General features: G+C 36.2%; 1 protein-coding gene across 4 annotated transcripts in view; it reads left to right on the forward strand.

Annotated features, from left to right (window-relative positions):
- Positions 1-17,869, forward strand: part of Ac3 (Adenylate cyclase 3) — a 145,336-nt gene that overhangs the window by 122,761 nt on the left and 4,706 nt on the right. For all 4 annotated transcript variants that reach the window (XM_065224423.1, XM_065224427.1, XM_065224426.1 and 1 more), the window contains 2 exons: positions 9,862-9,978; positions 10,368-10,563. In XM_065224423.1, coding sequence (XP_065080495.1) covers positions 9,862-9,978; positions 10,368-10,563 — 313 coding nt within the window. The remainder of the gene's footprint in view (positions 1-9,861; positions 9,979-10,367; positions 10,564-17,869) is intronic.

Below are 17,869 nucleotides of genomic sequence, written 5' to 3' on the forward strand. Positions count from 1 at the left end.
AAAAAATTAAAAAAGTTTCAAGAAATTCAGTGAATTGTTAACACTTAAGAGAAGATTCATGATCGTTAGGAAATTTGTGGAAACTTTAGGAAGTCCGAAAAAGTTTAGAGAAACTAAAATAAATGATGAGAAGTATTGCGAGCATCAGGTTAGTTTCTCAAACTACAAAAGAACTTCAAGGTAGTTTAATTAAATTCAGGAATATTTTGGGAACTTTCAAGTAGTTATGAAGACCTCAGATTAGTCCATTCCATATTCCACGGAGATTTCTCATGAAAATTCGAATGGAGTTTACTATCTTAAGCATAGGCTTCACATGAAGTCTAAAATTCTTCAGAAGTACCATGAAAGCAGATTGCATTTGATGTTTTTCTCATAGATTTTTTTCCCAGAGCTCCCGTGGAATGAGGTCCTTAGAAATTATAATAAAATTAAGCCTCTAATAGTGGAAGAAAGTTGACTCCAGATTCTTGAAAATTTCTTGAAGTATTATAACTTTTCATTTCAGAATTTATAAATTTATTTATTTATTACTGAAGATTAATCCATTCTGGATCTATAAGATCAATTTTTGAATGAAAATGACTAGGAAAATTAAATGTTTTTATTTTAAAATGCATTTTTAGTAAGAAAATTATTAAATTTCCTGAGAAATGATAAGATTCCCTAATACTTCCAGGTATTTTCAGGAAAGATAAAATTCCCTGCAAATTCCCGGTTTTTTATGTTTTTTTCAGGTAGTAGAAGATTGGAGGTTTAGTCATAAATTTTCTATTGAATCTTTCGCTTTAGAGGTTGCTATCGTACATATTTAAGTATTTATGAGAATCTAATTGAATAAGTCTAAAACATCAAACATTCATTTGGTATGCCATCAGAACAACTATTTTTTTAGGTCACTTTTTAGTCACTTTTTTTACAACTATAAATCACTATTTGGTCACTTATTTCTTCAACATGGTTGCTAAAATCACTATTTTTGACAGCATTGATCGCTACCAGCCCTGCAAACCTCTATTTTGCGCTGTTTTCGGAAAATCATTCTCAAATCTCATTCATTGAGCCTCCTTGCGATAATAAACTCGCGTGCGAATGCGGCAAACGAAATTCACGCTTAAGATGTAAGTGTTTAGTTAGTTTTACAACCTCTGATGCACAAACAAAAGCAATAACAATAAATAACACCAAAATATAAAGCAATGTATTTTCGAACCTCAAAACTCATCGGTGATTTTTGCGACGTTGAATTTTACAAGGCAAAACTTATAGGCGCATAAACTCATGCATGAGATTTGAGTTTTTAAGTTTTTTTCCGAACATTGATTTTGCGAAATAAAAAAGTTTGCATCGCTGCGCCATCTTTGTGGCCATAACTTGTACTATTTGTAGTCCTATTTAATCCAAGAAACTTCACTGAAGACGTCAACTCAATTGGATGCAATCCCAGAGCGTTATTTTTTCCTGCTTTATTCTTTTCCTGTGCACTGTACTTAATTGGTATATTGGCTATAGGGAAAACAATAAACGACGAACGACAATGCAAACGACCGGGAATATATTTTACTGCGAACGATTCCGTGTTACTATTTGCTACTACTTGTATTGTGTCTACAATTTGTTCATTTTGTCAAGTGCAATGGTCAATCACATTGGGTGTGATCTTTCTCTCTTTAGAGAATTGGCGATTTTTATTGGACTGGTTCAAATAATTTAGTGTTATATAGTTCTTAGTGATTTACATATAATTGTAATTTAGTCCACTAGTTTTAGGACTTATCTTTAGATTTAGAATTAGGATTAGGTATGAACATTTTTTACAAATCTAAATTTTCATTATGATCCGTGGGTACTGATCAGGAATTTTCCCGTCATTTTGACATTATTACTTAAATCTTTCAACAATTGTTTTAATCGATTTTTAAACTCAGAATACTCAGAATGAAAAAGTGCCCATGATGAAAAATTTAAAAAATGGTGTCAAAATTACCGAAAAAGTTCCCTCTTCGAATGGTGAAGGTTTAGTGAATGCCAATTTTGCTCCGGGGATTGCTATTCAAGTGCGGGAAATCTGCCACTCGATGAACAAATTTGAGAGCGCAATACCAACCGACCCAAGCGTTGTTTTTTGTGAAATGTTGCTAGGTGTTCTTTTTTAAATTATTTAAAAAGCACTTGCAATGATGATATATGAATGATTTTGAATCTGGGATCAAAATGTAGACCCCAGGGCCAACCAAGTGATCCTCCGGAAGACCCGGAACATCCGTAAAAGTGATCAATTCGTAAAAAAAATCTAGAGCTCCGTTTGAAGTTTGAAAAAACTTCTTCATAAAATTTGATCCGGTGCAGCCCAAATTCTGCCATGCCTATAATTCTGGTGCATCTCTTCTCTTCCCGTACCAACCACGTCTCATCACTAGAGTGATGCAAAATTTGAAATTTTCGCTCCACAATACTTAAACGATTCCAAATCGGATCCTGACTAACCTCTCAAAATTTGAAACCATTTGGTGAGAAACTGAGATGGCACAAACCATTTGAAGTTTGTATGGGAATTACTATGGTAAAACCAAGATTTTTGTTCATGTCTATCTAATAATTCACCATATCAGTCTGCTTCAAAAGCTTTCATCTGAACTTGTAGGAAATTTTCTCAGCTACAACTTTGCTCAAAACCACTTTTTGATTAAATGCAAGGATCGAAAGTTATCAATGGTCCAATGCGCTGATGTCTTATGATCATGCTCAATCAACTGCTCAGCAGGCAACATTGGTGTTTCTGGGGCGTTGAATAGGACACAAAAATCATGGCTACTATGACACACTGCAAAATGCAGTGTTGCCTACAGAGCAGCTGCTTGATCATGTCATAAGTTTACCAATCTTTTAAATAATTAATTACTTTTTCCTGTCTCGTTTTGCATAGAAACAGCTGGGAAAATTTTCTATAAGAATGATTATCGAACTGTTTCGCAGCTCAATATAGAAAAAGACTAGAAGGCAATGAACAAAAAGTTGAGATTTCCCATAGTAATTTACATGTAAACTTCAAATGGCTTGTGCGAAGTCTGTTTCCAACCAAATGAGTTGTAACTTTGTGAGGCTAATCAGGACCCGATTTGGAACCGTTTGAGCACTGTGGAGCGAAAAAGTCAAATTTTGCATCAGTCTACTCATCACTGACTGTTATGCTGAGCAGGGTTCTTCAACAGATTGACCCAAAGTGATGTTATATCGTCAAGTCTTCCGTTGTAGTCAATAATGTTGTTATGGATGCAGTTGTAGAAGTCCCTTTAGTTAGTGATGCGTTTCTCTATAACGTCGCATCCGCTCAACAGCTCCACATCGGCATTGAAAATCTCTGTAATATCGGTTTCACTTAGGTCATGGAGTACTCCGCGCTTGAAAATTTTAGTAACGTGATGAACCGCGATGATTGGTTTCCTGTCTTGTACTGCGTCAACCGACTAACTTTATTTCGCCATGTGATGATTTGATTCTTGAAACGTCTCATCCATTAGAGACACGGCCTTCGCCTTCTCCTTGCGGATAACGTTTGTAAAACAGCCACAGCTGCGGAGTATGCTATAAATTGCAGATCCTCGAACTTTTCGATGGTTTCCGAATGCTGTGGCAAAATATGCGCGTTGAGAATGCTCATTGTACTCATTAGTTGGTATGAATGCTTCAGCTTTGGTATCCTACAAGGTTGCAAATACTCATTGCAGCTAATACAATGTTTTTTTTTTATTATGAAATAATTAGATGCCATGATCATATTTTGAATTGGTAGGATACAAGAAGTGGTTGCAAAGAATGTATTTGACATATTAAACCTGTTTATTTCACTTCATGAGAGTCACAATCAGCGATTTTGATACACTCACTCACTCACTCACTCAGCGATTAGCAAATCGCTGATTGTGACTCATATAAAGCAAAATTTACAGGTTTTATGTTTCAAACGCATACTTTGTAACCTCTTCTTGTAAGTAACAAGTAAAACATGCCATCATACCATCTCTTGGTTTTATTATTCCGAAAAACATTATTTTAACTGAAATGAGTATTTGCAACCTTGGTATCCTATTCCAGGACAAGGAGTTTGTTCCTTGACACTGTGTAACCACTGCCTCCATTTGAAAAACTACTGATCCACTTACGCATCTCTTTTGAGAGTGATGCATCCAGCCCAACAGAACTTCTTCTTAACGTATTGCTTGATCCCTTCCATCCCTTCCAAATTTATTTCCACACTTCACCTGATGCAGTCTACCTCGGTATAGTTAAGCAGATTGTGTGGTATAATTGTTCTGGCTAGTGGGCAAGTCAAGGGAATCACTTGCTGAACATTTTTAGCAACCTTGGTTTGCTGATGATAACATGTCCGTCTCGAATCTCGTGCAAACATAGTAGTAGCGAATTTGCCTTGGTGTTGTCTATAGCTGCCTACTCGGTTTCGCTTGTGAAAAACAGGCTGAACCCATTGGCTGAAGGGTCGCTTTTGCATCTTCTTCCTACAGTTCTATCGTTATATCCCCTGTCCCAGGACCAGCTCCAGTAGGGACTCTTTCCGTGGGCGATCGCATTTATCTTATTGTCCATACTCTCAACTCCGTGATGTTCATATTTCTTCATGTCCGAACGTTACGGGTTTGCCGTAGCTTTTCCTCAACTGGCTGATTCGTTGACATGTTATTGAAACCAACATCTCAATGTGCAAAAATGGCGAGAATGGATGTTGTTATTTTTTCCAATGAGAGTCATTTCTCATGTTTTCCATGGTTGATCTTGTGGCAGACAGTCAGAAATCAAGGTTTTAATAATTATTAATTTATAAATTTATTAATTCTGAGACCATCCGTAGTAGTCAAGTCGTAAAAAAGATCCATCCATAAATGATGTAGCATATTTATGACCAATTTTAGAACCCCTGCTCATTTATGAATCGTCTCCTGGAGCACCCCGATGTTTTCGAAATCACTTGTTCTGATGCTACATGAATAAATCAGGATCTAGGACTAGCATATGCACAAGAGTGGTTCAAAATATCGATTATGCTCCACCAGGCTCAATCGATTCTAAATCAGGTCCTGATCGTGCACTCAAAATTTGAGTTTATTTGGAAGCAAATTCATACTGCACTGACTCTTTGAAGTTTATATGGGAATAACTATGGGAAATTTTTAACTTTTTGTTCTCAACATCCTAGCACATAATAATTTACGTATAGGCTTGCTATATGCTCTTATTTGAAATTTAATCAGCTAAAACTTTCCTCAAGACCACTTTTTGATTAGACTTCAATGTAATTAGGTATTAATTGATTTCGATGCCGATGACTTTCTGATAGATCAATCAACTTATTCTTCTTCTTCTTCGCATTTCAAGCTAATTTCTTTTCACTTGCTTTCGCTTTCGATGCCTGTTCCATTTTTGCATTGGTACAGCCCAGGGATGTCGAGAAATTTTCGTATCCGAAAAATTCCTAGAACTGGGAATCGAGCCCAGCCACCTCCTTACTGACTGAGCTAAGAGAGGCTTCCTACAAGATTGAACATGTTTTGTTTGAAATTATTTTCAAATCCAATAGCCTTTAAAATGAAGGCCAAAGTTTTACCGAACGTGAAGCTGTTTTGATTTCGGTAAAATTTACCGAACACGGAAACAAAATCTTAGTGTGTATACTAGGATGGTCTAAAATAACACTTTGTCTGAAAACCTTGGGACTCAACCTCCAAATGATAGCCAAGAATGTTACAAAAAACTTTTGTATGGTGGCAACTATGGAATATGTGATTTAGAGGTAGCCTCGATGAGATTTTTTGCAAAAAGTCGTTTTTTTCATATTCAGTGCTGAATAAATATTTCTAACGCATCGAAATGTTATGCAACCCAATCCTTTTATATTTTTTACACATTCCTTTGGGAAAAAATTGTCACGGTCACAATTATGATTGGAAAAAAAATAGTGATTAAGAAAAATACTGATTTTTCAGACCACTCTATCACGAAAAGGAACACCCTAATGGCGAAATAAAAAAAATACGAGTCTAATATTTTTCGATAAGTATCAAAATTACCAACTGCTAAGATATTCTAAGATCCACTCTAACCTTTTTAAAAGGAATTGCTGTAAATCTGTTTCCATCTTCGATCCTAAATAAAATGAGTACTAGCAACACCATCTAGCCCTGTTTAGCAGATTTATTTTGGACGTTTAACTTACTTGAATTAAACGTCTAGAAAGTTGATCAATATCCCACTTTTTCAAATTTGTGTACAAGTCGCATAGACATCGACTACCAGATCGGAGATGTATTAAATTACCACCACAATTTTGAGTATCTGTCATGGATACCAAAATTAATTAAGTGGAATTAAATGGAAACCTTTTTTGCTGTTTTATTTAAGCATTCCGCTAACAACCCAATTTCATTACTTCATAATGAGGGAGGTGATGGAGCCAACTTTACATTTACGTGGTACTGCTGGAGCAGGCTGGAAAATCCTCTCTTTAATCCAACGATTCGTCTCTAAAGTCTAAATACCTGGGCAAGCTACAGGACCGAGACTGCGTTGAACGTTGTCTGCATAAGGCCGGACTGGGTCGAGGGGAACAGGGTCTTCCAAAAAGCTTTCTACGGTGCGTCTGAAAACAGATTGGAAAGGCGCTTGGCTGACTCCACGGTAGGCTTAGGCTGGGAGGTCTACCATAACAAGAGAGCTTCTGCATGAAAATTGGAAATCGTTCCTACAACCAGGAGAAACTTCAAGAAGCGGCACTAACAGATTGATACTTACCTCTTATCTGAAAGAGCAAGATGGAAGCCCTTGTCACTGATTTCGAACACAGGACAACTCGGATTGCAGGAGCATACAGAAATACGGTAAAAGTGGCGATGTTCGACTGTGACGGGCGTGGATTCTGACGTTGTTGACGATAAGATATTAGCGCGAGTAGGATCTAGTTTGACCACTCTATTATTCACATTATTCACGCTGCAGTAGCGTTTGAAGCATGTGAAATAGCGATCGGTGGACCATTGCACAGTCAGTGGTCCAGAATGCAGATTTAGGTGGAATGATATGTTTTGAGCCTGAAATTGAAACTTTAGACTAAAAGTCTCTTCTACAAAGTTGTTCCTTTTCAAATGTTAATATCTCTGGTTGGGGCAAACAAACAAAAAATGTTTTTTTACGGCATTTGAAAGCGAGTATTTTATTCTCAATAATATGAAAAAAATTGAAGGTATGTTATTTTTTAAACTCGTATAAAATCAATTTGAATTTATTCATATTTTTACTATATTTGGGTATATCTTTTTTATTAGAAGAAATACAGGCAACAAATTCAGCTATAAAACATTCATCTTAAAGAGTTTTAAAAGTCTCTAGAAGATGACTTTCATGAGAAGTTTCAAATAAAAAAGTGCCCCAATCAGAGATATTAACATTTGAAAAGTGCATATTTTTAGTATAAAAACGTCAATAGCTCTTGATCGGCGAAAGATATTGACAAACTTTGTGCAGTAAAAATTTGGATGTTCTTAAGATCTAAAAGTTATTTGGAAAAACCTTTGCTGAGAAATTCGAAATAAGAAAATTAGAGCAAAACAACTGTTTTTTTAAGAGCCACCCTAACTCAATGCAAGAAAATAGCTCTAAATCAGCCAATTTAAGAGATAGAAAAAAGTTATCTTCAACAAAGTTGTTTTAAATTAGCTCAGCTATAACTTTGCGCAAGAATGTATACCTTAATTTATTCAAACAAAAAAGTTAGATTTTTTATTTTAATGATAATAGAAACCACCCTAGAATTCATTGTCATAAAAATGAGGGCCTAACCATAAGGAACAACTTTGTAGAAGAGAATTTTAGTCTAAAGTTTCAATTTAAGGCTCAAAACATATCATTCCACTTAAATCTGCATTCTGGACAACTGTGAATTATCCGCACATAGAGCACATTTTTTTAAGTTTTTATTTTCAAATTTCCTAAACAGGATTAAGCTGGGCCATGAATTGCAGAGTGTTCAAATCCAAATTTTTCTTGACTAGACGGAACACCTAAGGATGCTCACATTGCAAGCAAGTCCATAGCCAGCTGCGCCACTGCTTCTTATTTCCTCTCGAGTGAATGCCAGAAAGGTATAACCAAAAAAAATCCTCCTATGGAGGAACGGTCATAACATTCGCATTAGTCTCACGTGCGAAGTTTTGACTCGATTTTTTTGTTCTGTTTGTTTCATAAAAACATTAATATTCCCGCGTAAATCCAGATCGCAAACAAATTCGTTTAAATTTGGTACAGTTTTTGGGGACCAAACAATACACATCAAAAGTGCAAAGGGGGGTTGTGAAAGTAACCTTCCCTATTGTATAAATTTCAATTGTTGGTTCAAAACAGAGCTTAACTTCCATTCTGTTCAAATGTTTGCGAGATAAACAGTCTCTGGACTAAGCATAGCAATCATTTCAATAAACCATATACTTACCTACTTGTGTATTCTCAAACTGCCAACAACTCCGAATGTACACTATCCAAAAGCTTCCAACTGCTCAAAATCCCATAGCCCGCATTTTCCGGTTGGATGCAAAATGCAAATGAAAAGCTTCCCCTTGTTACCGGGCACGTCTCTCAGTTCAAAGTGCACCATTCAAACCGGGAGCAGCCAGCGTGTCTACGAAAGCGCACACAGGAAATTTGAAATTCTTATGCGTCAAATGTTAATCCTTTACGGAATAAAAGTCCTGAATCATAAATTTTGCGCTCTGTCTCCCGGACGGCATCAGTTCCAGCCGCAACTGCAGTACATCTGCACGTATTCACTCTGTCACCAATGCGATGCTAGTAGCAGGACGAGTTAGTGTCTTGATATTACAGTTTGTATCACATTTCTCACATCTTTCAGTTTATCATTTCCATGCACGGCTGGTAGTGATGCCATATTGAAGGAACTCTTTGAAACAAAGTACAAGGTTATACTGGCAACATTGTGTGTGTGTTTTTTTTACTCGAGCGCTGAGCAGTGAAAGTGTTTCAGAAAGAGGATTAATACAAGGAAGGGGATACGAACGTTTGCAGAACGTATAGAAAGCTGTCACTTGGACGCTTTATAAATAATGGAAATGTATTAAAATTTAATTCACTGCTTCATTCTATGCCGTTCCATTTGCATCTCCGTCCTGAATATGGTTCTTTAACTGTCAAACGTTTGAATAATTTCTCGGTAAAACGAGACACCCCATTCCTCTAACGAGCCAGCAATTTCGGAACAGCTACAGATATTTACGAATGTGTGATATAGGGTACAGAACTACTTCGGCATAATTGCCCATTTTGGGCCTATCAAGCAAAATACATCAAATAAATCCATGATTTCGGCATTAACAGGTAGATTACGCGTTAGTTACGATGCTTTAGTTTAAATGCTACCGAACGAAGTCAATAAGAACGCGTGGTATGAACGTTTCCACCCAATATTCTCAAATACAAATGAAGCGCTGCGACCAGATCAATCTTTATCTTCATCCGATAGGCTGAAGTGAATTCACTGGCGTTTCATTGGCGTTTCAATGCGTTAGGCCGAGTTTAGAATCCGTAGGCCGAGTTTGGCGTCAAGAAGCAGTGTTGGACTTTTAACAATATCTAAACAATTTGTTTCTCGTTATCAAATCTTACGCTGCGTACGGAAAGGTAAATAAATTTGGAAGCCATCAGTGCTAGATTAAGAAAGATTAAGTGCGGGTTGTGCTGAATAGGCCGGAAATGGGGTAGTTAACCCTACCTACGACTAAAAATATTTTGTTGGTCTGAATGATATGCCGACTGTTGCTTTTCTTCTCATGTATATTACAGATTCTGCCGGCGTTTATCACGTTGAACAGTAAACGATTTAACGACTGTGTCGGTCTACGCACATCAACGGCAATCATAATAGTGCTGCTCTTAGGAATATCAAATGCCAGCGATATGGTAAGTGAAGTGTGCTTCGTTAGACTGGTTTCTGGTCAATTAATTTTTCACAGCTACGTTGATCATTGTACCAGTTTAGAGGATCTGAAAAGCTCTTCTGGCTCTCTGCCCAAGTGCATCATTTCCATTTAAATCAAATGCACCTAATTCATTCCCTCTGGTGATTGGCAGAAATTCAATTTAGCTACTGGCGTTGATTCAAATTACATTTCAAACCGTGCCCTTGCTAGAGGGCTATTAAATCTCACGGGATAATCGAAAATCATAATGGAGTCAAAAAACAGAGCTTTTCAATCACCATCGATCAAACCGGCGTTTATTGGCTGTTCATCGATTCATGCTCCCTATCTTTTTTATCACATTTTTCCCATCATCCAACAATCCATTAGCTGGCAGCTTCCGGGCGGACTCCACTGCACCTAAACGTTACCAATGCGTCCTTCCTGTCGAGCGAGATGCACCCTTCGACTATTTGTTTGTTTCCGTCGTACTTCAGCAACTTCACCGTACTGATCCTGATTTCCGTTTCCATCATCACGCAGCTGTCGCATCTGAGCAAAATTGCATTAATGGTCGCTATTGCCGGTAAGTCGATGACGGTGCAGTGGTTTCGAGCACTGCACTGCGTATACATGTAGGTACATAGGTATATGATTGAGCGGTTAACGCGGTCGTTGAGATAAGAGTGGGGATTAATTAATAATATGTTAAAATAGCGCTAATTGTTTGTTGGTGAATCATCTCAGGAAAAGTATAAACGAATTACCGTCCGCGGCACATGAGTCAACCAATCGTGAAAATGCTTTTTTTTTTGCGAGAAAATGGTTTTAACAATATTAATGACATGCTGCCCTACCCGTTTTTTAGTCAGAGGAGAGAAGTGCCGAACAAATAGTCGTAGAATATACATAAGGACCATTTGTATTTCTCTTCGGCTCCAAATTGACTCTCCCTCCAAAAATACGGCAGTATCGGGAACAGGGTTACTTCAACTCACTTGCTATAAAAAAATGTGTTTCAGAAATATGAAATCATTAGATGTTATAATGATAATTAGTACTTGTATATTACAAGAAGAGTTCGTGAAGTATGTATTTGACTCATAAAACCTGTAAATTTTTCTTACAGTGCGTCACAATCAGCGATCTTATGATTCGTGAGCGTTCACTCAGAGTGAGCGCTCACAAATCGTAAAATCGCTGATTGCGACGCACTTACGGCCAAGGTTGCAAATACTCATTTCAGCTAAAATAATGTTTTTCGGAAAAATAAAACCAAATGATGGTATAATGGCATGTTTTACTTGCGTTTGAAACATAAAACCTGTAAATTTTGCTTTCTATGAGTCACAATCAGCGATTTGCTGATCGCTGAGTGAGTGAGTGAGTGAGTGTGTGAAAAATCGCTGATTGTGACTCTCATGAAGTGAAATAAACAGGTTTAATATGTCAAACACATTCTTTGCAACTTCTTATTGTATCCTACCAATTCAAAATATGATCATGGCATCTAATTATTTCATAATTAAAAAAAAACATTGTTTTAGCTGAAATGAGTATTTGCAACCTTGCTTAAGGCAATATTGACGACCTCTTCTTGTAACTTACAAGTACTAATTATCATTATAACATCTAATGATTTCATAATTCTGAAAACATTTTTTAGAGCAAGTGAGTGGAAGTAACCCTGATCGGAAGATTTTATAGTCAGCATGTCAGCAGCAGCCCCAGCATGTCCTCATATAAATAATCTATTAGTCTTTAGGCTTTGGTCTTAAGCTATTCGTGCTGTAACTGCCCTAATTAAAAATAAAAATACCTGCAAACTGACCAAAGATAAGTGTTCTATATCCCGTATCCCGTCGAATAAAGCCTTGTTCAATAGTGTAATCAGTCCGTGTTTTCCGTTACTGTGCCCGAACATAGAAACAGTGGAAGAACAGATCAAGATTCACGGCACCAGCACACCAAACGTTTGAATGTGCATCAACAAAGATTCTAAAGAAAAAGCTTCCAGAAGAATATTCTAAAAGAAGCTTCCAGAAGAAGCTTATTTTGTAAGCTCATTCTAGATTACCTGTCGCTCCGCTCCTCTGACTAAAAAAACACCGGCAGGACAGTAAATCTGAGTAACTACGCAGTAAAAGAGTATTTTTTCAAGGTTTAAGGATCATTTCATCGATTTATTATTACGTTTCCATAGCTACAGTTCTTTAGCATCATAAATTATGGGCTACTTCAGAGCAAATGTTTGCTCTATAAAAGACTTGGGCTTCAAGAAATAGCAACCAAGATCCAGGAAAAACGTCCACTTTAAGTTTTATTTGCTGAAACTCATAACTCACACTGAAGCTCTTGATCAGTATAATATTCCGAGATATATTGTTGCTGCTTGTTTATAGCATTCTACACACTTAGTTTTTTCTACCGAGCTCGGCTGTGCAAATCACGGCAAAATAAGTTTTACTGAGATATCAGCAAACATTTCATTTGTTTGCTGAGATTCAGCTAAGCATTATCCGAGACTCAGCTATCAAATGTCACTTTTGCTGAGATCTCAGTGAAACTTATTTTGCCGAGATTTGCACAGCACTGGCAGTGTTGCTATTTACGTCAAAGAATCAATTCAATTCGACCATCATGTCAACGAAGCTACCGATGGTAACTGGTTCTTGGACATTACAGTTGTGCGTGGCATGTAGATGGATAGTTATGGTGTTTTGTATCATTCTCCCAGTTCTAGTGACCAGCATTTTGTGGAAGTTTTAGAGAACTGGCTCCAGACGTTCGTTGACTCTAGTTAATTAAATATATTAGCTGGTGATTTTAATACTAATTGGCGTGAAAACCATAATTAGAATCGTTTGAAGAGTTCAGCTGATTTTTTTTTAACGGTAGATGAATATACGCGTACTTCCAGGCACCGTAGACATTTAATTGAGTTTGTTACAATTTTGATTCTATTTGCTCAGTTACGGATACTGATTAGAAAATAACCTATCATGAGACCTTAGTGATTAATTTATTAGATAAAAACAATAATAACGATGACTTAGTAAAATTGTGCTGGAGGAAATATTCGAAACAGGTTGTTACCTGAGTGGTGCGGAGAAACACGAAATGGTTGTCAAAAAGAATCCAACTGGTGCTGTCAAAAAGAATCCAACGATCTAGAGCTGCTAAAAGTGATACTTTTCTCATACAATCCCCGTCGGCAGAGAAAGTATTGTGGTCAATGTTGAAAATATTGTCATTTCGGCATTTTTTTACTAATATTCTTCAACAAAAAACTTGCTCAAATACTCGCTCAAATACAAATACTTACTCAAATAAAAGTACAAATACAATGTAACGAACGAACGAACCTGCACGAACTGCTGAAGGAAGAATGCAAACAAACTTTATAAGAGTCATGTGGGTAGGTGCACTCCCAACACCATGTACACGTTATTTATTGAGCAAAGGGTGAACTTTCGACAGCATGTATATGCAAATTGTGAGCAGTGCATTAGCAAAACAATTTGTGATATCGGAAAATTTTCAAGTTGTTTCCTGCTGACTTGCAAAACAAAAACGGCTGTGTTCGCAGTACCCAGGTTGTTACGGATCTTTTTGAGCGAAATTTAGATGAATCTTAAGCTGTTCTAACCAACGCTTTGAGAACGTACATCAATCAATTAGTTCAGCAAAAGTTTGTTTCTTGAAAAACTCAAACAGTTGGTACAATTTGGATCTATTTCGTCTTAAACGTAAGAGGGACAAATAGTACATAAAGTTTTGTAGATCAAATAGTGATAATCATTGGAATAGGTAAATAATCGCGCTTAGTATATATATATATACACAATATATAAAAAATCTCGTTGTGTATATGTCCACAGGAAGATTGATTAGCATCAAAACAACTGCAAAGAGTTATGTAAAATTTTGAAATCTCTATTAAATGCTAGTAATTGCAAACCGCGGTCCATAACTTTCAATGGCACATTAGAACAGTCAGAGCAAGTAATTACATCTAAATTTAATGATTTTTTGTCGACAGTGTTTCATCGATTAATCAATCCATTGAATTGGTCGATGAAACTGATAAAATAAGCCAGCCAGTTAATAGTAGTTGTAGATTTGAAGGTTTTCACCCATTAGATGAATTTAGAGTTATTTTCTTTTAATAAGGAAAATCGGCTGGAACAGATAATGTTAATGCTGGAGTTATTCAAGATTGCTTTCATGTCATTGGCCACTGGACTTATTAATGAATCATTGCAGACTGAACATGTGCCGCATATTTCGGTTCCTATTCAAAAAGTACCCATGAAAGCCGAAGAGTTTCGTTCCACCGTCACATTTGGTCACATTTGAGAAAATTTTAGAACTTGTTGTGAAAGCCAGCTGTTTAAGTATTTAAATAGTAATAGTTTGTTGATATCAGAACATTCGGGATATCGGGAAAGTCTTTCCTGTGAGACTGCGTTGAATTTGATATTAGTGAAGTGGAAAGATAACATGGGACTTAAAGATGCGACTGTTGCTGTTTTTTTTGGATCTGAAACGCGCTATTGAAACAATTTCTAGGCTTTTATTGTTAAGTACAATCAAGCGCTTCAGAATAATGAGTACTGCATATAAATGGTTTGAAAGCTATTTATGTGACAGAACTATACGGACTGATTCTATTTCCAGTGACGTGGGGAAAAGTGAAGTGCCCCCCCAGGGAAGTGTATTAGGCCTCCATTTATTTATTATGTATATTGATGACATGTGACGTGTTTTACGATTTTATGTCATTAATTTTTTTGCAGATGACACTGTGTTATTCATTGCAGTTAAGGATTTAAAAGTTGCCGTTTTTCTTGAATGAAGATTTGCAATCTCTAAATATTTGGTTGAAGAGTAAGTGACGAGATTAACTAGCCAATGAGCTAAAAATCTCGCTACTAAAGCTTAAAAAAAGTGAAGTGTAAGCAATTGAAATTAAATACATGGCAATTTCGCGGAATCGAGCAAACGAAAACGTCTCTGTTGTAATTGATGATGAGACTATTGATTGCGGTCGGGAGATTAAATATCTTGGCATGATTATTGATGACAAACTTAAGTTCAACTCTCATATTGACAATGTCATCAAGAAAATTGTCGATTGAAAAACGACCTCGTGTACTTCACCGTGAGGACATGGAAGCTAACTAACCCTTCACGCAAGACCCGCCTAATATCAACTTCAGAAGCCTCACTGATTGTCTCTAAAGATCTTGCAAAGTATAAAAGGTCAAAAAGGTTAAATGGTTCAATAACTTCTAGTGAATCAAAATATCAAGTGAATTGAACATCGAAAAGTCAATATGGTTAGCAAAGCAAGTAACTGAAATGCTCGAAAGTTATTTCTCATACTTGTAGTTGACTGATTTTTAACATGAGCAGTTCTTCGGCAGATGAAACTTTTTGAGCATTCCAGCTGAAAATGCTCGAAAGTTGGTTCTCACTCTTGGAGTTGAATAGACTCTATCTTTACCACATGAGCAGTTATTTGACAGGTAAAATTAACATTTCATTCGACGTTTTGTTCATTTCGACCCTTTTAGATTCGATCTTTAGTGCCCCTAAAATTAATTCGATCTGACGTTTTGTGCATTCGATATTTTGTCCATTCGGCATTTTGTCTAAGTTTCGTCACGAATTACCTAAATTGTTTTAAAGTAACTATAATAATAAAAGAAAACTATGGATATATGACGATGACTTTAGGGGCGGAATCTAGAAGCCTTACGGGTCAACTCAGAACAATAAATCCTTAACCCTCATGTATTGTCTTCAGACATCCTATGAGTCTGCTCTAGAGGTGTCTTATAAGTTCACATCCCAAGCAACACACGTGTTCTATAACAGTTTACATATCCTTTATATGACTGGTGTTGGTTGCATAGTAGTTTACTTAACATAATTCTATGAATTTGTATTACTTGGGATATTTAAGGTAATTTGTAACTTGCCTGGGGATGTCGAGATTTGAGCTCGGGACCACCATTAGCGTGAGAGGAATGGATGCTGTCCACTATGCCAGCACCGTTCTTTATTTCCAAATCGAATGCATAAGATATTCGAAGTTATCTCATAAGCCCTCTGGAATTGACCAATTTGGTACATTAGCTTATTCCGTGAGGGCTTAAGAGTTAACCACAAGGTATACTGAGTTGATGAATACCATCTCTGGAGCTTATGCATGAGGTATTTGAAGGTTATTCGTAAGACCTTCGGAGTCAAAACATTAGACATCTGAAGTTGACCTATAAGGCATGTGGATAGAACCTTATAAAATCTTTTATATTAACTTATTTCTGACGATAATCATAAGATCTTTGAATACTTAGGCCTTTTAGAAAGGTAAGATCCAACTCGGATTATCTTTTAATACCGGCCTTGATAGCATCGAAGTCTACAAAAACCAGCCCGATATTTGCTATCGGAATTTAATCCGAGGATAATACCGAACTTTTATGAAGGCAGTTATATTGTAAATAGCTTTCATATAAATAGTTAAAATTTATATGAAAATGGGAGCTTCTGGCAGCCAAAATTAACGTTGTTTGATCTACTAATGATGATGATGATGATGATGATGATGATCATGATGATGATGATGATGATGATGATGATGATGATGATGATGATGATGATGATGATGATGATGATGATGACCAGTCATTGCACAGTGGTCCAGAATGCAGATTTAGGTGGAATGATATGTTTTGAGCCTGAAACTGAAACTTTAGACTAAAAGTTTCTTCTACAAAGTTATTCCTTATAGTTAGGCCCTCATTTTTATGACAAGGAATTCTAGGGTGGTTCCTATTATCATCAAAATCAAAAATCTAACTTTTTTGTTTGAATATATTAAGGTATACATTCTATGGCAAAGTTATAGCTGAGCTAATTTCAAGCAACTTTATTGAAAATAACTTTTTTGTATCTCTTAAATTGGCCGATTTAGAGCTATTTTCTTGAATTGAGTTAGGGTGGCTCTTGAAAAAACATTTTTGCTCTAGTTTTCTTATTTCAAATTTCTCAGCAAAGGTTTCTTCAGCTAACTTTTAGATCTTAAGAAGGCGCAAATTTTTGCCGCACAAAGCTTGTCAATATCTTTCACCGATCAAGAGTTATTGACGTTTTTATACTAAAAATATGCACATTAGAATAACATACGCCCTTTCAAATGCCGTAAAAAAACTTTTTTTTGTTTGCCCCAACCAGAGATATTAACATTTGAAAAGTGCATATTTTTAGTATAAAAACGTCAATAACTCTTGATCGGCGAAAGATATTGACAAGCTTTGTGCGGCAAAAATTTGCGCCTTCTTAAGATCTAAAAGTTATTTGAAGACACATTTGCTGAGAAATTCTAAATAAGAAAACTAGAGCAAAACAACTGTTTTTTTTTAGAGCCACCCTAACTCAATTCAAGAAAATAGCTCTAAATCGGCCAATTTAAGAGATACAAAAAAGTTATTTTGAATAAAGTTGCTTGAAATTAGCTCAGCTATAACTTTGCCATAGAATGTATACCTTAATTTATTCAAACAAAAAAGTTAGATTTTTGATTTTAATGATAATAGGAACCACCCTAGAATTCATTTTCATCAAAATAAGGGCCTAACTATAAGGAACAACTTTGTAGAACAGACTTTTAGTCTAAAGTTTCAATTTCAGGCTCAAAACATATCATTCCACCTAAATCTGCATTCTGGACCACTGTGCATTGTACCACGGAAATTAAACCGATAGCTGTGGGCTTGCCTCACTGTTGAACTTGATCATGCTTAATAACATCTTATTGCCCAGGGCTGAAAGTCTCCTTAATAAAGATATAAAAAAAAATCTTATTGTCATCATCATATCGC

This window comes from Ochlerotatus camptorhynchus, unplaced genomic scaffold, assembly GCF_037179485.1.
Source record: "Ochlerotatus camptorhynchus isolate MF236.1 unplaced genomic scaffold, CSIRO-AGI_Acam_v1.1 ptg000211l, whole genome shotgun sequence".
In the NCBI taxonomy this organism is placed as follows: Eukaryota; Metazoa; Arthropoda; class Insecta; order Diptera; family Culicidae; genus Ochlerotatus; species Ochlerotatus camptorhynchus.